Source organism: Hyla sarda, chromosome 9 (assembly GCF_029499605.1).
Source record: "Hyla sarda isolate aHylSar1 chromosome 9, aHylSar1.hap1, whole genome shotgun sequence".
NCBI classification, from domain to species: Eukaryota; Metazoa; Chordata; class Amphibia; order Anura; family Hylidae; genus Hyla; species Hyla sarda.
Window position 1 is genome coordinate 8,170,233 of NC_079197.1, and position 27,123 is coordinate 8,197,355.

General features: G+C 45.9%; 2 protein-coding genes across 3 annotated transcripts; one reads left to right on the forward strand and one right to left on the reverse strand.

Moving 5' to 3' along the window:
• Positions 1-732: 732 nt before the first annotated feature.
• Positions 733-7,072, reverse strand: CDC26 (cell division cycle 26). Its single transcript, XM_056538909.1, has 3 exons — positions 7,003-7,072; positions 5,732-5,820; positions 733-2,580 (listed from the first exon to the last, which is right to left on the reverse strand). The coding sequence occupies exons 2-3, from the start codon at positions 5,810-5,812 to the stop codon at positions 2,404-2,406; spliced, it is 258 nt and encodes an 85-aa protein (XP_056394884.1). The 5' UTR covers positions 5,813-5,820; positions 7,003-7,072; the 3' UTR covers positions 733-2,403.
• PRPF4 (pre-mRNA processing factor 4) lies at positions 7,053-26,493 on the forward strand. Of its 2 annotated transcripts, none has more exons than XM_056538908.1 (14): positions 7,053-7,142; positions 9,118-9,285; positions 9,715-9,901; positions 11,158-11,245; positions 12,682-12,761; positions 14,181-14,274; positions 14,523-14,617; positions 15,955-16,013; positions 16,583-16,706; positions 21,212-21,301; positions 22,720-22,842; positions 23,179-23,286; positions 23,649-23,767; positions 26,133-26,493. In XM_056538908.1, the coding sequence occupies exons 2-14, from the start codon at positions 9,126-9,128 to the stop codon at positions 26,333-26,335; spliced, it is 1,530 nt and encodes a 509-aa protein (XP_056394883.1). In that variant the 5' UTR covers positions 7,053-7,142; positions 9,118-9,125; the 3' UTR covers positions 26,336-26,493. The 2 variants fall into 2 exon arrangements, with proteins under 2 accessions (XP_056394883.1, XP_056394882.1); XM_056538907.1 differs by lacking the exon at positions 7,053-7,142 and adding an exon at positions 7,176-7,601.
• Positions 26,494-27,123: the final 630 nt, after the last annotated feature.

Sequence of the window (27,123 nt, forward strand, 5' to 3'; positions counted from 1 at the left end):
GCTCTGGAGTATAATACAGGATATAACTCAGGATCAGTACAGGATAAGTAATGTAATGTATGTACACAGTGACCTCACCAGCAGAATAGTGAGTACAGCTCTGGAGTATAATACAGGAGATAACTCAGGATCAGTACAGGATAAGTAATGTAATGTATGTACACAGTGATCTCACCAGCAGAATAGTGAGTACAGCTCTGGAGTATAATACAGGATATAACTCAGGATCAGTAATGTAATGTATGTACACAGTGACCTCACCAGCAGAATAGTGAGTGCAGCTCTGGAGTATAATACAAGATATAACTCTGGATCAGTACAGGATAAGTAATGTAATGTTGGGTATAACTCAGGATCAGTACAGCTTGTCCCAACCAGTGTGTCTTCAGCTGCTGCAAAACTACAACTCTGATAATGCTGGGAGTTGTAGCTTTGTAACAGATGTATACACTGCTTTGGAAACCCTGTTCTAGGGGTAAACACTAAGGTTGCACCACTAACCCAATAGAACAACAACTCCCAGCATGCCCGGACAGCCTGTGGCTTTCCGGGCATGCTGAAAGTAGTAGTTCTGCATCAGCTGGAGGCACCCTGGTTGGGAAACACTGACCTATCCGGTCCAACCATTATTTGCCAATTGTCTGCAAACCCCTCCCCTGCCTAGCCCCACCCCCAAGGATCATTCTAAGATCTCAATTTACTTGTTTTGACAATTAGATGCAGAACTGATAACAGAATCGAGAACGAACAACAGGTGACATTTAATATAGATTGCAGAAATCTACATTTTTTTTATATTTAAAAAATGGGAACGTTTCATTAAATGTTGAATATTTTTTTTCTTCAAATAGTTGATGCCTCAAAAAAATAAAATAAAAAAACTGTTCTTTAAATGAAAATATTAATACTGACAATTATGCAAATTCATGTTTTCTAACTATTAAATTTTTTTATTTTTTTTTAATTAAAGCTGGATGTGAGCGACATCTTGTGGTAGATGGCGGTATTGTACCGGGTGCAGTAATTCTACCCACATTTGTGATTTTTTTGTCTTCAATAAGGGCTGGAGGGGGTGGATAGCAGCCTGCAGCACAAAGCACGGGGGTTTGCAAGTATCTTTATATGAGACGGCCGTAGCCAGTGGTCCCCAAACTGTGAACCTCCAGCTGTTGCAAGACTACAACTCCCAGCATGACCGGACAGCCAACGGCTGTCCGGGCATGATGGGAGTTGTAGTCTTGCAACAGCTGAAGTCTCCTTGCTTGAAAAATGACACCCAAAGTGTACTCCTGCCCCTTTAGTGACTTAATCCATTGTAAAACTACAACTCCCAGCATGCACAGACAGCCGAAGTCACTCTAATCAAGTGGTCCCCAAAACTGTGGACCTCCAGATGTTGCAAAACCACAACTCCAAGCGTTCCCGGACAGCCAAAATCACTCTAGTCTAGTGGTCTACAAACTGCAGACCTCCAGATGTTGGGAGTTGTAGTTTAGCAGCATCTGGAGATCCTCCCCTATACAGTAGCCCCGCAGAATTACCCAAGGGCCGCATCTTATCCATCAGAGATGATGGGTGGAGTAGTTTGTGCTTTCTTACCTCCAGGTCCTTCCAGGCTGCAGTACAAAAGAATTGTGCTTTGCAAGTATCTTATATGAGACATTTTAAGCCAGTGGTCTCCAAACCGTGACCCTCCAGCTGTTGCAAGACTACAGCTCCCAGCATGCTGTGAGTTTTAGTCTTGCAACAGCTGAAGTCTCCTTGCTTGAGAAATGATGACACCCAAAGTGTACTCCTGCCCCTTTTCTACCCCTTTAGTGACTTTAGCTATTGTAAAACTACAACTCCCAGCATGCCCGGACAGCCGAAGTCACTCTAATCCAGTGGTCCCCAAAACTGTGGACCTCCAGACGTTGCAAAACCACAACTCCAAGCGTGCCCGGACAGCCGAAATCACTCTAGTCTAGTGGTCTACAAACTGTTGACCGCCAGATGCTGGGAGTTTTAGTCTTGCAACAGCTGAAGTCTCCTTGCTTGAAAAGTGATGACGCCCAAAGTGTTCTCCTGCCCCTTTACTGCCATATTTCAGGCTAATGTTTTATGTGTAAACAACCTAGTAAACTGAACTAGAGGAGGAGACAAAAACCTCCAAAAATAAAGTGCAATATAGCGTCAGAGTCCCCCTTTATACAGCGTGAAGGTCCCTTTAACGCCGACCATTAGGGTTCACATTCCACCTCATCTTATAATTCCCATATCCAGGTTTAAGTTCTGCAGATCCGGATAAGTGATACGGTCATACAGCAGTCATCCGGTCATACAGCAGTCATTACCCAGAAGTCTCCGCTCTTCTGCGCCATCAATGAAGGATCCCAAAAGTCTCACCTTCCGGAGACCCCGATGCTAAAACTCAAAGTTCCCAAACTGGGTGCTGTGACTGTTGGGTTTGGGCTGAGGCTTGTACCCGATTCGTTCGTGTATGGTCTGCTCCCGCGTCTTGGCATCCGCGCTGAGGGGGGCGGCGGTGGCGTCCGGCTCACTGGAGGACAGGTCCACCTCCTCCCGCTGCTTCTTCCGACTCTGTAAAAAGAAGAAGAATACGATGCAGATTACAGGCCGTATACTGCTCACAGCTGAGGGTTTGTTACAATTTTATACAGTGCTCCGAACCCCCCCCCCCCCTCTCCTTCCCTGTTATAGTAGAAGACATTGGGGCCAAGTGTACACTTACCAAAGTGTCCATTTTGGTTGTGTTTAGAGATGAGCGAACTTACAGTAAATTCGATTCGTCACGAACTTCTCGACTTGGCAGTTGATGACTTATCCTGCATAAATTAGTTCAGCTTTCAGGTGCTCCCGTGGGCTGGAAAAGGAGGATAAAGTCCTAGGAAAGAGTCTCCTAGGACTGTATCCACCTTTTTCAGCCCACCGGAGCACTGGAAAGCTGAACTAATTTATGCAGGAAAAGTCATCAACTGCCGAGCCGAGAAGTTCGTGACGAATCGAATTTACTGTAAGTTCGCTCATCTCTAGTTACAACGTATCAATCTGGATACAAAAGACAACACTCTGATCTAGAGCGTATTCGGTAAATAAGGGAGGTTGGAAGCCTTTTGGATGTTTCAATTCATGACGGGTAGCAGAGGTCTTGTAAAGGGTGAAGAGTAAAATAAATAACATTTTTATTAAGAAGTGGTGTAACTTTTAATTATACAATAATTATGTTTCCTATAATTAAAACTCCAATATTTTACGCTCATCAGTGGTTTTTCTTTAGCTGACTGCAGTGATAGGTTACCACCACAAGGTGTCACTGTAGAACAGCAGCGTTTCCCAACCAGTGACTTCAACTGTTGTAAAACTACAACTCCCAGCATGGACAGCCAAAACCACTATTATCAAGTGGTCTTCGAACTGTGGACCTCCAGATGTTGCAAAACTACAACTCCCAGCATGCTCGGACAGTCAGTCACTCTAGTGGTCTTCGAACTGTGGACCTCCAGATGTTGCAAAACTACAACTCCCAGCATGCCCGGACAGCCAAAGTCACTCTAGTCTAGTGGTCTTCGAACTGTGGACCTCCAGATGTTGCAAAACTACAACTCCCAGCATGCCCGGACAGCCAAAGTCACTCTAGTCTAGTGGTCTTCGAACTGTGGACCTCCAGATGTTGCAAAACTACAACTCCCAGCATGCCCGGACAGCCAAAGTCAGTCTAGTCTAGTGGTTTTCGAACTGTGGATCTCCAGATGTTGCAAAACTACAACTCCCAGCATGCCCGGACAGCCAAAGTCACTCTAGTCTAGTGGTCTTCGAACTGTGGACCTCCAGATGTTGTAAAACTACAACTCCCAGCATGCCCAGACAGCCAAAGTCACTCTAGTCTAGTGGTTTTCGAACTGTGGATCTCCAGATGTTGCAAAACTACAACTCCCAGCATGCCCGGACAGCCAAAGTCACTCTAGTCTAGTGGTCTTCGAACTGTGGATCTCCAGATGTTGCAAAACTACAACTCCCAGCATGCCCAGACAGCCAAAGTCACTCTAGTCTAGTGGTTTTCGAACTGTGGATCTCCAGATGTTGCAAAACTACAACTCCCAGCATGCCCGGACAGCCAAAGTCACTCTAGTCTAGTGGTCTTCGAACTGTGGACCTCCAGATGTTGTAAAACTACAACTCCCAGCATGCCCAGACAGCCAAAGTCACTCTAGTCTAGTGGTCTTCGAACTGTGGACCTCCAGATGTTGCAAAACTACAACTCCCAGCATGCCCGGACAGCCAAAGTCACTCTAGTCTAGTGGTTTTCGAACTGTGGATCTCCAGATGTTGCAAAACTACAACTCCCAGCATGCCCAGACAGCCAAAGTCACTCTAGTCTAGTGGTTTTCGAACTGTGGACCTCCAGATGTTGCAAAACTACAACTCCCAGCATGCCCGGACAGCCTAAGTCACTCTAGTCTAGTGGTCTTCGAACTGTGGACCTCCAGATGTTGTAAAACTACAACTCCCAGCATGCCCGGACAGCCAAAGTCACTCTAGTCTAGTGGTTTTCGAACTGTGGATCTCCAGATGTTGCAAAACTACAACTCCCAGCATGCCCGGACAGCCAAAGTCAGTCTAGTCTAGTGGTTTTCGAACTGTGGATCTCCAGATGTTGCAAAACTACAACTCCCAGCATGCCCGGACAGCCAAAGTCACTCTAGTCTAGTGGTCTTCGAACTGTGGACCTCCAGATGTTGTAAAACTACAACTCCCAGCATGCCCAGACAGCCAAAGTCACTCTAGTCTAGTGGTCTTCGAACTGTGGACCTCCAGATGTTGCAAAACTACAACTCCCAGCATGCCCGGACAGCCTAAGTCACTCTAGTCTAGTGGTCTTCGAACTGTGGACCTCCAGATGTTGTAAAACTACAACTCCCAGCATGCCCAGACAGCCAAAGTCAGTCTAGTCTAGTGGTTTTCGAACTGTGGATCTCCAGATGTTGTAAAACTACAACTCCCAGCATGCCCGGACAGCCAAAGTCAGTCTAGTCTAGTGGTTTTCGAACTGTGGATCTCCAGATGTTGCAAAACTACAACTCCCAGCATGCCCAGACAGCCAAAGTCAGTCTAGTCTAGTGGTTTTCGAACTGTGGATCTCCAGATGTTGTAAAACTACAACTCCCAGCATGCCCAGACAGCCAAAGTCACTCTAGTCTAGTGGTCTTCGAACTGTGGACCTCCAGATGTTGCAAAACTACAACTCCCAGCATGCCCGGACAGCCTAAGTCACTCTAGTCTAGTGGTCTTCGAACTGTGGACCTCCAGATGTTGTAAAACTACAACTCCCAGCATGCCCAGACAGCCAAAGTCAGTCTAGTCTAGTGGTTTTCGAACTGTGGATCTCCAGATGTTGTAAAACTACAACTCCCAGCATGCCCGGACAGCCAAAGTCAGTCTAGTCTAGTGGTTTTCGAACTGTGGATCTCCAGATGTTGCAAAACTACAACTCCCAGCATGCCCAGACAGCCAAAGTCAGTCTAGTCTAGTGGTTTTCGAACTGTGGATCTCCAGATGTTGCAAAACTACAACTCCCAGCATGCCCGGACAGCCGTTGGCTGTCCGGGCATGCTGGGAGTTGTAGTTTTGCAACATCTTGAGATCCTCCACTATACAGTAACCCCACAGAACTACCTGAGAGCCGTGTCTTATCCATCAGAGATGATGGGGGGAGTAGTTTGTGCCTCCTTACCTCCAGGTCCTTCCGGATACTCTCAAACTCCTCAATGTCGTCCAGCTTCAGCTCCAGGCGAGTCGGCTTCCTGCGCAGCATCTTCTGGTCTGCGGGAAAGAGGAGATCTGAGCATGTGTGATACCGGCTGCCGACATGCAGTATCTAAGTCTAATGTGACACTGTCTAGGCTACTGTATCTAATCCTATCATGTGGGATACTGTCTACCGAGCTACAGCATCAAATCCTATGGAGGAACACTATGCCGACCTGTAGTATCTAATCTTATAGTGTGATACTGTCTGCAAAGATGTAGTATCTAATCCTGTGGTGGAACACTATGCTGAGTTGTAGTATCTAATCCATTGTGTGATACTGTCCTCTAAGCTGCAGTATCTAATCCTATAGTGTGATACTGTCCTCTGAGCTGCAGTATCTAATCTTATATTGTGATACTATCCTTTAAACTCCAGTATCTAATCCTATGGAGTGATACTATCCTCTGAACTGCAGTATCTAATCTTATAGTGTGATACTATCCTCCGAGCTGTGTATCTAATCTTATAGTGTGATACTATCCTCCGAGCTGTGTATCTAATCCCATAGTGTGATACTATCCTTTGAGCTGTGTATCTAATCCTATAGTGTGATACTATCCTCCTAACTGTGTATCTAATCCCATAGTGTGATACTATCCTCCTAACTGTGTATCTAATCCCATAGTGTGATACTATCCTCCTAACTGTGTATCTAATCCCATAGTGTGATACTATCCTCTGAGCTGTGTATCTAATCCTATCGTGTGATACTATCCTCTGAGCTGTGTATCTAATCCCATAGTGTGATACTATCCTCCGAGCTGTGTATCTAATCCCATAGTGTGATACTATCCTCCGATCTGTGTATCTAATTCCATAGTGTGATACTATCCTCTGATCTGTGTATCTAATCCCATAGTGTGATACTATCCTCTGATCTGTGTATCTAATCCCATAGTGTGATACTATCCTCTGATCTGTGTATCTAATCCCATAGTGTGATACTATCCTCTGATATGTGTATCTAATCCCATAGTGTGATACTATCCTCTGATCTGTCTATCTAATCTCATAGTGTGATACTATCCTCCGAGCTGTGTATCTAATCCCATAGTGTGATACTATCCTCTGAGCTGTGTATCTAATCCCATAGTGTGATACTGTCCTCCGAGCTGTGTATATAATCTTACCATGTGAGATACTCTCAGCTGACCATGTATGTGATGTATCGCAGCCCAGTATTGTACACTCACCTTCCCGCACTCCCGGCAGCTCTAACCTCACATATCACGCGTCTTTTCCAGCCTCTTCCGGTTTGAGATCGTCACTTCCGCTCGGCTGACCCGGAAGTTGTACCTGTAACGTGTAGCTGCCGCTTGGATTCCCAGATCAGGTAAATTCCGCCCTTTTGTCCGGTTATTATAGTTCGGGGCTCCGGTCCCCGGGTCATGTGACACCCCGGGCTCTGTCAGCGCCCCCTATAGATAGTCTCAGGCCCTGACGCTTCTTCTTTGGGGTTTTGTTCTGTTCTCCAGGTTTCCCCAGTTTATTTTTCTTCAGCTGCAGCAGAACTACGACTCCCACCGCCATAGGCTGTCAGGGCATGATGGGAGTTGTAGTTGTGCAGCGCTGGGAGGATGTTGCCATAGAACAGTGTTTCCTAACCAGATTACCTAAAGCTTTTGCAAAACTACAACTCCCAGCATGCCCAGGAAGCCTTTATCCTAGAAGATGAATGTAGCAGAGGCAGCGCACGTACACTGCTGCTGCGCCATTCACATAGGACACGATGGGCTCCGCTCCATCAGATGGTTACCATGGATACTACAGATAGAGGTGACCCCTTTAAAGTGTAAGTACAGAGATGTGAGATCTCCAGCCCCAGCACAGGGAGACTTCATTAATTTGGGGGGATCAGACCCCTTAACTAATTCAGACCCCCAGACCCTCTAAACTAATACAGACCCCCAGACCAGACCCCCTAAACTAATACAGACCCCAGACCAGACCCCAGACCAGACCCCCTAAACTAATACAGACCCCAGACCAGACCCCCTAAACTAATACAGACCCCAGACCAGACCCCTAAACTAATACAGACCCCTAAACTAATACAGACACCAGACCCTGAAACTAATACAGACCCCAAACCAGACCCCTAAACTAACACAGACCCCAGACCACTAAACTAACACATACGACCAGACCCCTAAGCTAACACAGACCCCAGACCAGACCCCCTAAACTAATACAGACCCCAGACCAGACCCCTAAACTAATACAGACACCAGACCCTGAAACTAATACAGACCCCAAACCAGACCCCTAAACTAACACAGACCCCAGACCAGACCCCTAAACTAACACAGACCCCAGACCAGACCCCTAAACTAATACAGACCCCAGACCAGACCCCTAAACTAATACAGACACCAGACCCTGAAACTAATACAGACCCCAAACCAGACCCCTAAACTAACACAGACCCCAGACCAGACCCCTAAACTAACACAGACCCCAGACCAGACCCCTAAACTAACACAGACCCCAGACCAGACCCCTAAACTAATACAGACTCCAGACCAGACCCCTAAACTAATACAGACCCCAGACCCCTAAACTAACACAGACCCCAGACCAGACCCCTAAACTAATACAGACTCCAGACCAGACCCCTAAACTAATACAGACCCCAGACCAGACCCCTAAACTAATACAGACTCCAGACCAGACCCCTAAACTAATACAGACTCCAGACCAGACCCCTAAACTAATACAGACCCCAGACCCCTAAACTAACACAGACCCCAGACCAGACCCCTAAACTAATACAGACCCCAGACCAGACCCCTAAACTAATACAGACCCCAGACCAGACCCCTAAACTAATACAGACCCCAGACCGGACCCATAAACTAACAGACCCCAGACCAGACCCCTAAACTAATACAGACCCCAGACCAGACCCCCTAAACTAATACAGACCCCAGACCAGACCCCTAAACTAATACAGACCCCAGACCGGACCCATAAACTAACAGACCCCAGACCAGACCCCTAAACTAATACAGACCCCAGACCAGACCCCTAAACTAATACAGACCCCAGACCAGACCCCTAAACTAATACAGACCCCAGACCAGACCCCTAAACTAATACAGACCCCAGACCGGACCCATAAACTAACAGACCCCAGACCAGACCCCTAAACTAATACAGACCCCAGACCAGACCCCTAAACTAATACAGACCCCAGACCAGACCCCCTAAACTAATACAGACCCCAGACCGGACCCATAAACTACCACTTAGCTGCATTTCCCTACTTTACATGTATTATGTAGTAATGTGTCCGTCTCTTTCCACAGACCCCAAGATGTCGGACGATGAGGGGCCCCCCGTGGTGAAGTCGTCTCGCATTTTCTATGGCAGCCTGGCGGATAAAGAAAGGGACCGAATCTCCAGGGGAGAGTCCTCGATGGGAAGAGCTGCAGTGAAGGCCGGAATAGAGGCCGGGAACATCAACATCGGAGGAGGTGACGGAGGCGACATGTTCTGCTGCTCTCTAATACATGATTTATTATAATTCCTCATGTCAGGATCTCTGCTTCCTGTCAGTGAAGGGAATTATACAATCCTCTATGATTCATTATATTGGCACTGATACACTGTAACAAAATCAGGACAGGAGAGATTTGCGCTGCTGAGGTGTTAAGCAGTGAGTGTTTCCTAACCGTTGCACCTCCAGCTGTTGCAAAACTACAACTCCCAGCATGCCCGGACAGCCAACGGCTGTCCGGGCATGCTGGGAGTTGTAGTTCTGCGACAGCTTGAGGCACACTGGTTGAGAAACATTTAGCTCATAGAGGATTGCCTAGACAAATAGACCAGTAAGACATGATGCGTTTTGTCATATGTGCGGAGTAGCCCTTTAATTCTGAGGTGTCTCCCCGCTTCCTCCTCAGGAGAGTCATTTGACCTGGAAGAACACATCAGTGAGAGACAAGCGGAAGTTCTCGCCGAGTTCGAGCGCAGGAAGCGAGCGCGACAGATTAACGTGTCCACCGACGATTCCGAGGTGAAGGCATGTCTGCGGGCCCTAGGGGAGCCCATCACTCTGTTCGGAGAGGGCCCGGCGGAGCGGAGAGAGAGGTGAGAGGATGTGTATGGTCATGGGGCTCTCAAGTATGAAGGAATCTCAGTGGGGCCCCTTAAATTTTGAACCTTATATAATGGGGCAGGGGCACTTTAAAAAAATAAATAAAAAAAATTTCCTTTAAAGTGATAATTATAACGCTGAGTTATTCTATAAACAGCGCCACCCCTGTCCTCAGGTTGCATGTGGTATTGCAGCTCAGTTACATTGAAGTAAATGGAGCAAAGTTGTAATACCACACATGACCTGAGGACAGGGGTGGCGCTGTTTGTGGGAAAAATTTAGCTGTTTTTCTATTCCTGGTTAATGGGCGCTACCTAAAGGGGTACTCGGGTGGAAAACTTTTTTTTTTTTTTTAAACAGATTTTAAATTACTTCTATTAAAAGTACTTATTATCTGCTGAATACTAAAGAGGAATTTTTTTTCTTTTTGGAACACAGAGCTCTCTGCTGACATCATGACCACAGTGCTCTCTGCTGACATCTCTGTCCATTTTAGGAACTGTCCAGAGTAGGAGAAAATCCCCATAGCAAACAAGTGCTGCTCTGGACAGTTCCTAAAATGGACAGAGATGTCAGCAGAGAGCACTGTGGTCATGATGTCGGCAGAGAGCTCTGTGTTCCAAAAAAAAAAAGAATTTCCTCTGTAGTATTCAGCAGCTAATAAGTACTGGAAGGTTTAAGATTTTTTAATAGAAGTAATTTACAAATCTGTTTAACTTTCTGGCACCAGTTGATTTAAAAAAAAGTTTTCCACCAGAGTACCCCTTTAATATAGTACAGATCAGGAGTTAAGCCAACTTTACAGGCAGCGGGTGCCAGCTGTATCTTACAGCAAACACCCACCAGCAACCAACGGGATTGGACTTTAGTTCGATGCCAACAGTTTAACTCTACATGTCGCGATCACTACTGTCACCTGTCAGGGTCCCAATCAGCACCCCCACTACACATTTGCGGGGTGCCGATGGGTAACCATTCCTATTCATGTCAACATATTGCAACTATAGAAGACGAGGATTCCTATTTTATCTTCAGTACCTCTGCTTGTTGTCAGTGAAAACCCTATTCCAATCCTGACTTGTTTGTGCATATCCAGGGCTGATTACAGTGTATCTCATAATAAATCCTGTTCTTGCGTTCAGGATGTGCAGAACGTTTCCCATTCACAGTCAGCAGAGACCTTGAAAAAAAGTGAAGAAATCCAACACAAAATATTTACTAATACAAATGATTTCATTCTTCTTCTTAGGTTGCGAAATGTTCTCTCGGTGGTTGGTACAGACGCCCTGAAGAAGTCGAAGAAGGAAGATGAGAAATCCAAGACGTCTAGTGAGGAGGTCGGGATCACACAGGACATAATGCAGACTTATTTATTGTTTTATTTTCTATTGTATTGTAAACCAGAGCTGGATCAGTACAGGATAAGTAATGTAATGTATGTACACAGTGACCTCACCAGCAGAATAGTGAGTACAGCTCTGTGGTATAATAGAGGATATAACTCAGGATCAGTACAGGATAAGTAATGTAATGTATGTACACAGTGACCTCACCAGCAGAATAGTGAGTGCAGCTCTGGAGTATAATACAGGAAATAACTCAGGATCAGTACAGGATAAGTAATGTAATGTATATACACAGTGATCTCACCAGCAGAATAGTGAGTACAGCTCTGGAGTATAATACAGGATATAACTCAGGATCAATACAGGATAAGTAATGTAATGTATGTACACAGTGATCTCACCAGCAGAATAGTGAATACAGCTCTGGAGTATAATACAGGATATAACTCAGGATCAGTACAGGATAAGCAATGTAATGTATGTACACAGTGACCTCACCAGCAGAATAGTGAGTACAGCTCTGGAGTATAATACAGGATATAACTCAGGATCAGTACAGGATAAGCAATGTAATGTATGTACACAGTAACCTCACCAGCAGAATAGTGAGTACAGCTCTGGAGTATAATACAGGATATAACTCAGGATCAGTACAGGATAAGCAATGTAATGTATGTACACAGTGACCTCACCAGCAGAATAGTGAGTACAGCTCTGGAGTATAATACAGGATATAACTCAGGATCAGTACAGGATAAGTAATGTAATGTATGTACACAGTGACCTCACCAGCAGAATAGTGAGTACAGTTCTGGAGTATAATACAGGATATAACTCAGGATCAGTACAGGATAAGTAATGTAATGTATGTACACAGTGACCTCACCAGCAGAATAGTGAGTGCAGCTCTGGAGTATAATACAGGATATAACTCAGGATCAGTACCGGATAAGTAATGTAATGTATATACACAGTGATCTCACCAGCAGAATAGTGAGTACAGCTCTGGAGTATAATACAGGATATAACTCAGGATCAGTACAGGATAAGTAATGTAATCTATGTACACAGTGACCTCACCAGCAGAATAGTGAGTACAGCTCTGGAGTATAATACAGGATATAACTCAGGATCAGTACAGGATAAGTAATGTAATATATGTACACAGTGACCTCACCAGCAGAATAGTGAGTACAGCTCTGGAGTATAATACAGGATATAACTCAGGTTCAGTACAGGATAAGTAATGTAATGTATGTACACAGTGACCTCACCAGCAGAATAGTGAGTACAGCTCTGGAGTATAATACAGGATATAACTCAGGATCAGTACAGGATAAGCAATGTAATGTATGTACACAGTGACCCCCACCAGCAGAATAGTGAGTACCTGAGCAGTTACTATTAAATCCTTTTTATTTCCTCAGTACCAACACACCTGGTATCACGAAGGACCCAACACGCTGAAAACCGCTCGACTGTGGATTGCGCGATATTCTTTACCTCGGTATGTAGCGTCATTGATGATCTAACAATCCAGTATGTTATGTCTAATTCAGGGGGCAGGAAAATGATGTGACCTTTGACCTCGTGTGTCATGTTCCGTCCTCTAACCTCCTGCATTAGTAAAAACACATATTTTATACATCTCGCTCAGTGTTTGTCTTGCTGGATTCTTTTTTCAACCAATAAAATAAGAGAATAAAATCCACTATTTCTCTCTAATCCCTTGTCTGTCCCATTGTCTGTATTAAAAAGTACCTGTCACCAATTAGCCCGGGTTAGTTTAGAACAGTTTATGTTCCCTAACTACTCCTAACACCCCTCCAGCCCTTAAAAAAAATGTCAGAGCTTTAAAAAGCTGCGTATCTTACCTTTCTTCTTGCTCACATAGTGCAATTTCCCGGCAGGAGAAAGTGGGTGTTTCCCAGCAGGCATGACATCACTGAAGCCTGCTGGGGGACCACTTCCGCCCTCACATAATTGCAGTGCTGTGATGAATAGAAGACCTCAGGCTCTGTGCTTGTTTCTGTCTGTTTTGCATCAGTGAGGCTCTCCTGCAGCTTTGTGTGAGAATCTGTGGAGCTTTCACTTTCTGTGCAGCTGTCAATCAAGCTCAGTGCAGAGAAACACTTCCTGAGTTTGGACTCCTGCCAGGCCGGGAGGAGACCAAAGTCACTGTATTAATTGTGGCAGGGAACAGAATTGAGCCACCTAGTGGTCTTTTTTTCTATTACATTTTAAACATATTTCTGTTGATAATTTTAAGAGCAAGTGAATGGGAAAGTGTCTGCGAATTACACAAGGAACACTATAGTAAAAGTTTTATTTGGTGACAGGTACTCTTAAAAGGGGTACTCCAGGGAAAAACTTTTTTTTTTTTGTTTAAATCAACTGATGCCAGAAAGTTAAGCAGATTTTGTAAATTACTTCTATTAAAAAATCTTTATCCTTCCAGTACTTATAAGCAGCTGTATGCTACAGAGGAAATTCTATTCTTTTTGAATTTCTTTTTTTGTCTTGTCCACAGTGCTCTCTGCTGACACCTGATGCCCGTATCAGGAACTGTCCAGAGCAGGAGAAAATCCCCATAGCAAACCTATGCTGCTCTGCACAGTTCCTGACAAGGACAGAGGTGTCAGCAGAGAGCACTGTGGACAAGACAAAAAAAGAAATTCAAAAAGAAAAAAATTGCCTTTTGTAGTATACAGCTGCTAATAAGTACTGGAAGGGTAAAGATTTTTTAATAGAAGTAACAAATCTGTTTAACCTTCTGTCACCAGTTGATTTAAAAAAAAAAAAAATATATATATATATATATATATATATTTCCACCGGAGTACCCCTTTAAGTTTTATTTGGTGACAGGTACTCTTTAACATAATATATGAATGTCTGTTCCCCTATATATCCCCGTCTTCTGCAGGGCGATGCAGCGATTGGAAAATGCACGCGAGTACAGGCACATCCCAGAATCCACCAGGACATCCCAGAAACAAGATCTGAACAATTCATTGCGGGTGAGATTATCTTTGTTACAGTGTATCAGTATAGAAACGATCAGTCTGCAAGGAAAGGGATTTGTGCTGCTGTGTTTAGTGTGGCCTACTGCAGTTTGGCCCTCCAAATGTTGCAAAACTACAACTCCCAGCATGCCCGGACAGCCGTTGGCTGTCCGGGCATGCTGGGAGTTGTAGTTTTGCAACATCTGGAGGGCCACAGTTTGGAGACCACTGACCTACAGAGACTGTCTTTTCTCGCTCCCCAGACCTTGAACAACTTCTGCAGTCAGATCGGAGATGATCGCCCTCTGTCCTTCTGTCACTTCAGTCCAAACTCCAGACTTCTGGCGACAGCGTGCTGGTAAGTGACACTGTTCCTTTAAGACTGTATGACAGGCCTGACCCACCTGCAGCTACATAGAGGTCACTGTGGGCAACAGGGCCCGGCTACGATGAATTAGGCCAGTGTTTTTCAAACAGTGTGCCTCCAGCTGTTGCAAAACTACAACTCCCAGCATGCCCGGATAGCCGTTGGCTGTCCGGGCACGCTGGGAGTTGTGGTTTTGCAACAGCTGGAGACACCCTGGTTGGAATCCAGCCGATTTGACTCTCTGTCTGCAGATGTGGAAGCCTTTGTGTTGGGATCTATAATGTAAGACATGAAGGGCGCACGACCGACACCGTCCAGATTTCATATTCAGAGCATTCGGCTTATTATAGGGGAATAAAACTCCAATCCAGCCTGGAGTATTTCAGAGTATTTCAGAGTATTTCAGAGTATTTCAGAGTATTTCAGAGTATTTCAGAGTATTTCAGAGTATTTCAGAGTATTTCAGAGTATTTCAGAGTATTTCAGAGTATTTCAGAGTATTTCAGAGTATTTCAGAGTATTTCAGAGTATTTGGTACCTCTTTAAGAAGCTCCGCGGAAGGTGTTTTTTTTTCCGGTTTCTCAAAACCGCTGTAAAATTTACACATTTTTATTATGACCTGCACAATGAATTTTGCCAAGCCAAAAAAAATAAAAACACTGTGTGAACACTGCCTCAGGGGAGGTGTATAAGTACTTTATATCCTGATCCCAGACATAGCAGCAGTATAAAGATAGAGCTGGAGGGGAGGTGTATAACTACTATATATCCTGATCCCATAGAGATAGCAGCAGTATATAGACAGAGCTGGAGGAGAGGTGTATAACTACTATATATCCTTATCTCATAGACATAGCAGTATATAGATAGAGCTGGAGGGGAGTTGTATAAATACTATATATCCTGATCACATAGACATAGCAGCAGTATATAAATAGAGCTGGAGGAGAGGTGTTTAACTACTATATATCCTGATCCCATAGAGATAGAGCTGGAGGAGAGGTGTATAACTACTATATATCCTGATTACATAGAGATAGCAGCAGTATACAGATAGAGCTGGAGGAGGGTTCTGTGAGCTAGCAGAAGTGATCTGATAGGTGATGATATCATTCTGCAGATCATATGAAGTCAGCTGACCTAGGACTGACCACTTTCTCTGACACTTTTAGCACTGATTTTCTCTGGGTCAGACTAGTGATCACATGACCCAGTTACTTATAAAACATATGGTGCTGTAGGACTAGTGATGTTGAGCTCTTCTTTATGTCTCATTGATCCCAGTAATGATTCTGTATGATGGTTCCGGGTGTTGTTTCTCTTCCCAGGAGTGGACTCTGTAAGCTGTGGTCAATCCCAGACTGTCAGCCTATACGGACCCTAAGAGGTAAAACTTCATTATGGCCGATCTGTCATCCTGGGAATTGTAGTTTTCCACACATATATATTTATATATAACGATATATATTGTAAATAAATATATAATCTTTCTCTCTCGATATAGGTATGAGGGAGATAGATGGATATGAGGGAGATAGATAGATAGATATGAGGGAGATGGATATGAGGGAGATGGATAGATAGATATGAGCGAGATGGATAGATAGATATGAGGGAGATGGATATGAGGGAGATGGATAGATAGATATGAGGGAGATGGATATGAGGGAGATGGATAGATAGATATGAGGGAGATGGATATGAGGGAGATGGATAGATAGATATGAGGGAGATGGATAGATAGATATGAGGGAGATGGATAGATAGATATGAGGGAGGGAGATGGATATGAGGGAGGGAGATGGATGGATAGATAGATATGAGGGAGATAGATAGATATGAGGGAGATAGATAGATAGATATGAGGGAGGGAGATAGATAGATGTGAGATCTGAGATCCATAAATATAAACCTTGACTTCGGGGGTTAACATGTGGAATTTTCCTGTTTTCTCAGGACACAACACCAATGTAGGCGCCATAGTCTTTCACCCAAAGTCAACGCTTTCCCTGGATGAGAAGGACGTCAATCTGGCCTCCTGCGCTGCAGACGGTTCTGTAAAATTGTGGAACCTGGAGAGGTGAGAACCTGAGCATTATGGGTAAAACTCATCGTGAGGCCGCACAAGCATTTACAGGGAAGACGACGTGGGGCCGCACAAACATTTACAGGGAAGACGACGTGAGGCCGCGCAAACATTTACAGGGAAGACGACGTGAGGCCGCGCAAACATTTACAGGGAAGACGACGTGAGGCCGCGCAAACATTTACAGGGAAGACGACGTGAGGCCGCACAAACATTTACAGGGGAGACGACGTGGGGCCGCGCAAACATTTACAGGGAAGACGACGTGAGGCCGCGCAAACATTTACAGGGAAGACGACGTGAGGCCGCGCAAACATTTACAGGGAAGACTACGTGGGGCCGCACAAACATTTACAGGGAAGACGACGTGGGGCCGCACAAACATTTACAGGGAAGACGACGTGGGGCCGCACAAACATTTACAGGGAAGACGACGCGGGGCCGCACAAACATTTACAGGGAAGACGACGTGGGGCCGCACAAACATTTACAGGGAAGACGACGCGGGGCCGCACAAACATTTACAGGGAAGACGACGTGGGGCCGCACAAACATTTACAGGGAAGACGACGTGAGGCCGCACAAACATTTACAGGGAAGACGACGTGGGGCCGCACAAACATTTACAGGGAAGACGACGTGGGGCCGCACAAACATTTACAGGGAAGACGACGTGGGGCCGCACAAACATTTACAGGGAAGACGACGTGGGGCCGCACAAACATTTACAGGGAAGACGACGTGGGGCCGCACAAACATTTACAGGGAAGACGACGTGGGGCCGCACAAACATTTACAGGGAAGACGACGTGGGGCCGCACAAACATTTACAGGGAAGACGACGTGGGGCCGCACAAACATTTACAGGGAAGACGACGTGGGGCCTCACAAACATTTACAGGGAAGACTACGTGGGGCCGCACAAACATTTACAGGGAAGACGACGTGGGGCCTCACAAACATTTACAGGGAAGACGACGTGAGGCCGCACAAACATTTACAGGGAAGATGACGTGGGGCCACACAAACATTTACAGGGAAGACGACGTGAGGCCGCACAAACATTTACAGGGGAGACTACGTGGGGCCACACAAACATTTACAGGGAAGACGACGTGGGGCCACACAAACATTTACAGGGAAGACGACGTGGGGCCGCACAAACATTTACAGGGAAGACGACGTGGGGCCGCACAAACATTTACAGGGAAGACGACGTGGGGCCGCACAAACATTTACAGGGAAGACGACGTGAGGCCGCACAAACATTTACAGGGAAGACGACGTGGGGCCACACAAACATTTACAGGGAAGACGACGTGGGGCCGCACAAACATTTACAGGGAAGACGACGTGGGGCCGCACAAACATTTACAGGGAAGACGACGTGGGGCCGCACAAACATTTACAGGGAAGACGACGTGAGGCCGCACAAACATTTACTGGGGAGACGACGTGGGGCCACACAAACATTTACAGGGGAGACGACGTGAGGCCGCACAAACATTTACAGGGGAGACGACGTGGGGCCGCACAAACATTTACAGGGAAGACTACGTGAGGCCGCACAAACATTTACAGGGAAGACGACGTGGGGCCGCACAAACATTTACAGGGAAGACGATGCGCAGGACCTGGAGGGTTTAGACGCTGCAGATGATTACGTGATGATTTCTCTGGATCCTCTTGTATTCACACATTTCATTGTTTTTACCTCCTGAGTTTCTTCCCTTCTGTCCTGAGACGTGTTGTATGTGAGGGGGGTCCCCGGGGGCCTCATCTAATACACAGATCCCCCCTGGGTACAGGACGGCCTCTAGGAATCGGTTCACGCTCTTGTTCGTTTGTCTTCTGTTTAATGAGACCTTAAAGTGATTTACCCAGAATGCTAGATAACCTAGTGCCCTGCAGACATTGTGGGGATCTCAGCGGCGGGACCCCCGTGATCAGACATCTTATCCCCTATCCAAAAGATGTCTGGGGGTGGAGTACCCATTTAAAGGAAATTTGTCAGTAGTGTCACCCACACTAAACATGTTACACAGGCGTGTAGTGCGGGTGATGCTGATAAAAACGGTTCTCACACTGTGTAGATTCAACCAGCCGTTCCACCACAAATTGCGTTTTTCTATATATGCTAATGAGGGCCGTGGGGCATGGGCGGAGCTTCGGGCACCTTGACGTCATCTTCACTGCTGCGCCCGGCTCATCAATATTCATAAACCCCCTCCCTGCTCCTTCGGCCGTGTTATAGTACTGCGCATGCGCCGACATCTGCAGCTGTGAAGCCGAGGGAACGGCGCCCCCGGGAGGACACAGTAAGCGGCACACGCGCAGTACTAGAACGCAGCCAAAGGTGCAGGGAGGGGGTTTATGAGCCGCTTGGCGAAGATGACGTCAGGGTGCCCGAAGCTCGGATTGGAGCTCCGCCCCTGCCCCAAGGCCCTCATTAGCATATATCGAAAAACCGGCTGCACGAATCTACACAATGTGAGAAGCGTTTTAATCAGCATCACCCGCACTACACGCCTGTGTAACATGTTTAGTGCAGGTGACACTACTGACAGATTTCCTTTTAAGCTGTTGCAAAACTACAACTCCCAGCATGCCCGGACAGCCGTTGGCTGTCCGGTCATGCTGGGAGTATTAGTTTTGCGACATGTGGAGGTCCACAGTTTAGAGACTACTGATCTATGGCTCCTATAGAGCGGGAGGGGACCAGCCTTTATCTTCCGGCCACCCCTTAAAGGGGTTATCCAGGAAAAAACTTTTTTTTATATATATATATATCATGTGACCACTAAAATCTCTTTAGGCCTGTATATTTTCCTCTCCTGAGCTGCCCCATATGTCTTCCGTGGCCCCTATAGAGTAAACCCACCTACTGCGCACCCATACATTGTGGGTTCCTCTCCTATAGAGCTCATCCTCCATTGTCCCCAAGTGCTGCCCCCTGCAGGTGAGGTTTCTGCCTTCATCGTACAGTTTAAGGAGTAGTCCAGTGCTGAAAAACGAATCCGCTATCCTAAGGATAGGGGATAAGTTTAAACCGCTGGGGCCCCCTGTGATCTCCTGTACAGGGCCCTGACAGCCCGCGGGAAGGGGGCGTGTTGACCACTGCACAAAGCGGCGTCTGACACGCCCCCTCAATACCGCGCTGCGTCAGAGCCGGAGATTGCCGAAGGGGGCTGAGGGGGCGTGTCAGCCGCCGCTTTGTGCAGTGGTCAACACGCCCCCTTCCTGCGGGCTGCCGGGGCCCATACAGGAGATCGCGGGGGGCCCCAGTGGTCAGACCCCCCGCCATCTGAAACTTATCCCCTATCCTTAGGATAAGGGATACGTTTTTCAGCACTGGATATCTCCTTTTAAAGGGGTACTCCGGTGGAAAAAATATTTTTAAATCAACTGGTGCCAGAAAGTGAAACAGATTTGTAAATTACTTCTATTATAAAATCTTTACCCTTCCAGTACTTTTTAGCAGCTGTATGCTCCAGAGGAAATTCTTTTCTTTTTGAATTTCTTTTTTGTCTTGTCCACAGTGCTCTCTGCTGACACCTGATGCCCATATCAGGAACTGTCCAGAGCAGGAGAAAATCCCCATAGCAAACCTCTCCTGCTCTGGACAGTTCCTGACACAGACAGAGGTGTCAGCAGAGAGCACTGTGGACAAGACAAAAAAGAAATTCAAAAAGAAAAGAATTTCCTCTGTAGCATACAGCTGCTGATAAGTACTGGAAGGATAAAGATTTTTTTTTTTTTGTTTTTTAATAGAAGTGATTTACAAATCTGTTTAATTTTCTGCCACCAGTTCATTTAAAAAAAAGTTTTCCACCGGAGTACCCTTTTAATCCTAAGGACAATAAGCTTCCTCCGCACCCGGGTGGTGATGCCAGCTGTAATGAAGGAGACAAAGGGAAAGGGAGCATCCACCCCCTGACCACCGCGGCCTTTGTGGGGTCAGCTGACTTCTCAGTGATGGGGGGGGGGCGCTAATACTTAATGCTCAGGTAATCCGATATTAATAGAATCGGAACCTGAGATAATCTCCTTTCATCCCCCCTCCCCCCCAGCGCTCGTTATCCGCCTTTACGAGTATTTTTCTGGCTTCTTCTCATTAAGTAGTAAAGTCTCGGTCCCCGGGGAAGCCATTAGTGCTGAGGACAGGGACCGTCGTCCGGGTGAGTGATCCACAGGGACCACATGAAGTCACCCACTGGCTGCAGACCCCGCAGTCACGTGCACCGCCGCCGATCCCCTGTAGGGTGCACAATCCTCTAGAGGGGGGAATTCAACACAACGGCATCACTAAGAGCAGCATCATGCAACCAGTGTGCCTCCAGCTGTTTCAAAACTACAACTCCCAGCATGCCCGGACAGCCGAAGGCTGTCCGGGCATACTGGGAGTTGTAGTTTTGCCACAGCTGGAGGCACACTGGTTGGGAAACACTGGTCTATGTACATTGATCTGTCTGTCCTAACTCTCTTGTCTCTTCCCGCAGCGATGAACCCGTAGCAGATATTGAAGGACACACTGTGAGGGTGGCACGAGTGACGTGGCATCCATCTGGGCGTTTCCTGGGCACCACATGGTACGTTTCACATTATATAGTGTATAAAATGGTCGTAGGACTTAAAGGGGTATTCCAGGAAAAAACTTTTTTTCATATATCCACTGGCTCCAGAAAGTTAAACAGATTTGTAAATGACTTCTATTAAAAAATCTTAATCCTTTCAGTACTTATGAGCTTCTGAAGTTAAGGTTGTTTGTTCTTTTCTGTCTAAGTCCTCTCTGATGATACGTGTCTCGGGAAACGCCCAGTTTAGAAGCAAATCCCCATAGCAAACCTCTTCTAAACTGGGCGTTTCCCGAGACAGGTGTCATCAGAGAGGACTGAGACAGAAAAGAACAACCTTAACTTCAGAAGCGCATAAGTACTGAAAGGATTAAGATTTTTTAGAAGTAATTTACAAATCTGTTTAACTTTCTAGAGCCAGTTGATATATTTAAAAAAGTTTTTTCCTGGAATACCCCTTTAAAGGAGAACTCCGGGATAAGAAAACGTATCCACTAACCTAAAGATAAGTTTCAGATCGCAGGGGGGGTCTGACTGCTGGGGCCCCCTGTTATCTCCCATCTGGAACCCTCTTTGCCGAAATAGCGCATTTCGACCACCACATGCCGCGGCAGCCGACACGCCCCTCAATACATTTCTATGGCGGAGGCTGCTGCGTCTTGTGGTGGTCGGACATGCCCCCTTGCTGCTGATTGCCGGGGCCTGTACGGGAGATCGCGGGGGACCCCCCCCCCCCCCCTCGATCCTAAACTTATTCTTATCCCGGAGTACTTCTTTTGAAGGGGCACTCCAGAGGGAAATGGGAAATATATATATAATGTGGCAGCAGAGAGCACGGTGGTCAGACAGGAAAGAACTACACAACTTCTTGTGGCGCATGCAGCAGCTGATAAGTACTGGAAAGGTTAAGATTTTTTATATAGAAGTAATTTGCAAATTTGTAAAAAAAATTATATATATATATATCCCGATATATTTTTTTTTTTTTTTTTTTTGTTTTTACAAATTTTCAGATTTGTTAGTTACTTCTATATAAAAAATCTTCCAGTACTTATCAGCTGCTGTATGCTCTGCAGGAAGTTGTGTAGTTCTTTTCAGTCTGACCACAGTGCTCTCTGCTGCCACCTCTGTCTGTGTCAAGAACTGTCCAGAGTAGAATTAAATCCTTATATAAAAAAAATAATCTTGACTCCTGATCTGGATAGTTTCTAAAACAGCCAGAGGTGTCAGCAGAGAGCACTGTGGTCAGACTGGAAAGAGCTACACAACTTCCTCTGTAGTATACAGCAGCTGATAAGTACTGGAAGGGTTAAGATTATTCCATTAAAGTTATTTACAAATCTGTAGAACCTTCTGGCACCAGTTGATTTGAAAACATTTTTGTTCCCTCTGGAGTGCCCCTTTAAAAAGTTTTTGACTTAATGTCTCTTTAGCTACGACAAGTCCTGGCGCCTGTGGGACCTGGAGGCACAAGAGGAAATTCTGCATCAGGAGGGTCACAGTAAAGGGGTGTATGACCTCGCCTTCCACCTCGACGGCTCCCTCGCTGGCACTGGGTAAGGAGAAGGAATTGGACGATCACTGCTGGGCTGGGGGGGGGGGGGTTCTCAAATACTTTAAAACTTATGCCCTAGAGTAGGGGGATAATTATCTGTCCTCTTGGACCCCCTCTGGCTCCTGACACAATGGGGGGGGAGATTTATCAAAACCTGTCCAGTGGAAAAGTTGCCCAGTTGCCCATAGCAACCAATCAGTTTTCTTCCATTTTTAACAAGGCCTCTGCAAAATGAAAGTAGCGATCTGATTGGTTGCTATGGGCAACTGAGCTCTTTTTCTCTGGACAAGTTTTGATCAGTCTCCCCCATAACGCGCTGTATTCTCCCCCCGCACAGAGGTCTGGACGCCTTTGGTCGTGTGTGGGATTTGCGCACCGGTCGCTGCATTATGTTCCTAGAAGGCCACCTCAAGGAAATCTACAGCGTCAACTTCTCTCCTAATGGGTAAGATGATCATCCGGGGGGGAGGGGAGATGGGGTGTACAGAGCAGTGGTCTCCAAACTGTGGACCTCCAGCTGTTGTAGCTGTCCGGGCATGCTGGGAGTTGTAGTTTTGCAATAGCTGGAGGTCCTCCGATGGAGACCACTCGTACAGAGTAAAATTCCCTTAATCTGGCATTTAAATGCGTTATCCAGAGCTGAAACAGCGCCACTGCTGCCCTCAGGTTGTGTTTAGTATTGCAACTAACTTCCATTTTATTGAATGGAGGCAAGTTGTAATACCGCACATAACCTGAGGACAGGTTGGCGCTGTTTTTCCTGTGCGGCAGTATTTATACTTACACGTTGGTTTTTATATCTCTTAGGTATCAAATTGCGACCGGCAGCGGAGACAACACCTGTAAGGTCTGGGACCTGAGGCAGAGGCGCTGCACCTACACCATCCCTGCCCACCAGAGCCTGATCAGTGCCGTAAAGTTCCAGCGTAAGTACATGACATACCGAATGCATTATAAGACACCGCTCTTCAGCTGTTGCAAAACTACAACTCCCAGCATGCCCAGACAGCCTTCGGCTGTCTGGGCATGCTGGGAGTTGTAGTTTTGCAACAGTGAAATCTGCTGTGTGTGGATTCTGTCTTCTAGCAGAGAACAGAACTGATTTCTTTAATAAACAGCGCCACTTCTGTCCTCAGGTTGTGTGTGGTATTGCAGCTCAGTTTCACTGAGGTGAATGGAGCCAAGTTGCAATACCACACACAACCTAAGGACAGGGGTGGTGCTGTTTTTTTTTTTAAAGAAATTTCTGGCTTTATGTTCCCACATAACCCCTTTAAAGGGGTACTCCGCCCCTAGACATCTTATCCCCTATCCAAAAGATAGGAGATAAGATGTCTGATCATGGGGGTCCCACTACTGGAGACACCTGCGATCTCTGTGCAGCACCCGGTGTTCATTTAGAACGCTGGGTGCGGGGGTCGTAATGTCACAGCCACGCCCTTCAATGCAAGTCTATGGGAGGGGGCATGGCAGTGACGTCACAATCCCGGCCGCCCCCGCTCCAAGCGTTTGGAACAAAGGGGGTTATTTATCAATAATGGTCTTGGCTAGATCATTTTTTTGGTTTGTGTACAGATGTTTTTTTTGCAGTGTTGCTCCAAATTTATAATATTGTCGCAGTGACCATGATAAGTTTTGTGCAGATCTGCACCCAGATCATTTTCTGCCGCCGCTTCCAGATCCTGTCTATCCGGCTTCTAAAGAGCTTGTTTGTCTGTATTTGTTGTTTTTAGTTTTAAAGGGGTACTCCAGCGCTAAGACATCTTATCCCCTATCCAAAGCATAGGGGATAAGATGCCTGATCGCGGGGGTCCCACCACTGGGGACCCCCGTGATCATGCACGCAGCACCCCCGTTATCAAACACGCTCCGGGGACTGATTATAACGGGGACGGAGCATTGTGATGTCACGGCTCCACCCCCTCAATGTAAGCCTATGGGATAGGGGATAAGATGTCTTAGTGTCGGAGTACCCCTTTAATTTTAAGGCAAGCTAATGTCTTAGGCTAAGTTTCTACTTAGCTTTTTTGTGGCCCCAAAAAACGCCACAAAATTTTTCAAAATTTGTTGGGTACCCAAAAAAAAAAAAAAAAAAAATTATATATATATATATATATATATATATATATATATATATATATATATATATATACAGTAGTAATGAAATTTAACAAAATTCTTTTTTTTATAACAAAATTTTTTATTCATTTTTAAACAGGGATCAATTTATGTGGGAGGGCAGGGCACTAAAAATGTAGCCGACAAGCGTGTGTTTTTAACTTTAAAGAAAAAGATATTTTTTAGGTAGTACTACTACTTCTCCCAGCATGGAACAGACTAGTTCCTGTACTAATAGATCGCCCCGGGTGTCACTCCTGACACCCGTTGCGATGATCCATAATATAGCAGAGATCCAGATCAGCTCTATACAGCGCTCACATCTCTGCGAAATTGCCCCCTCTACCATACAGGCTCATCTTCATGAGGACAGTGCTACCCATGGATAGGACGTGGCATCCGCTCTCGTGACCGACCTCGTTCTGTCTATTCTAGTGTTCTCCAACCTGTGGCTACAGCTGAAGGCTTTTCAGGGCATGCTGGGAGTTGTAGTTCTGCAGCAGCTGGAAGCACACTGGTTGGGAAAATGCTGCTGATCAGGATGTCTATGGGCTGTACTAATATGCCGTGGAAAAGGTGTTTGCCAGTGGCCTCCTCTAGGGGGCGCTGTATATATCTGTACATAAGCTCCCCCTAGCGGTTTAAAGGGGTACTCCAGTGGAAAACACTTTAAAAAAAAATAAAAAATCAACTGGTACCAAAAAGTTATACAGATTTGTAAATTACTTCTATTAATAAAAAATCTTAATCCTTCCAGTACTTATCAGCTGCTATATGGTCCACAGGAAGTTGTGTAGTTCTTTCCAGTCTGACCACAGTGCTTTCTGCTGACACCTCTGTCCGTATCAGGAACTGTCCGGAGTAGGAGCAAATCCCCATAGAAAATCTATCCTGCTCTGGACAGAGGTAGCAGCAGAGAGCACTGTGGTCAGACTGGAAAGAACTACACTACTTCCTGTGGAGCATACAGCAGCTGATAAGTACTGGAAGGATTAAGATTTTTTAATAGGAGTAATTCACAAATCTGTTTAACTTTCTGGAGCAGGTTAATATGAAAAAAAATATATAGTTTTCCACCGGAGTACCCCTTTAACACTTTAATTGAACAGTAAGAATATTCCATTGCCCTATCGGATTGTGTCGCTCACCCACCTCCTTATTTTTTCCCTACAGCTACCAATGGGCAGTACCTGGTGACCGGCGCCTACGACAACACGGCCAAAGTCTGGGCGCACCCGCTGTGGTCCCCCCTGAAGACGCTCGCCGGTCACGAGGGGAAAGTGATGGGACTGGACATTTCCTCGGACGGAGAACTCATCGCCACCTGCTCCTACGACAGAACGTTTAAGCTTTGGATGGCGGAAAACGAAATTTAAACCCATGAACATTGAGCGACAAAGTCATGTGATCTAGAACGCTGTTCGAGTTAAACGCTTATCATGCCCAGGGCATGCTGGTAGTTGCAGTTCTACAATGGCTGGAGGCCGCTGGATGTGAGAGCACAATGGAGAGAGTATTTGTTTTTTTTTATTTTTTATTTTAAACATTCGTTTTTTTTTTAAATAAATTCTTATTTCATATTTAGAGTCTGGATCGGTTCCTTTTTGGCAACAGTAAAGTGGTGTCCAAACTTTGGACCTCCAGCAGTTGCAAAAGTACAACTCCCAGCATGCCTGGACAGCCAACGGCTGTCCGGGCATACTGGGAGTTGTAGTTTTGCAACCGCTGGAGGTCCACAGTTTGGAAGCCACTGCTGTAATGTTAGGGTTAAAAAAAAAACACTTTCAAGAACAGTGCCATATCTGGCTACAGGATGTGTGTGGTATTGCAGCTTAGTTCTGCTTAAATTAGGAAAACATAGCCGCTCTCTTCCAGAAACAGCGCCACTCTTTTCTTTAGGTTCTGTGTGGTATTGCAGTTCAGTTTCATTGAAATGAATGGAGCCGAGTTGTAATATCGCACACGACCTGAGAGAGAGGTGGTGCTGTTTTTGGAAGAATTTTTTTTTTCCTGCAGACATTGGGGGGGGGGGGCAGCACCCGGGTCTCTTTATCAGCTATATTAGTCTACTCTATAAAGGGCAATTCACACTGCATGACCTTTACTAGGAGAAAGCAAGCAGAATTTTGAATGCAGCTCCGGATGTGACCAGAGTACGAAACAA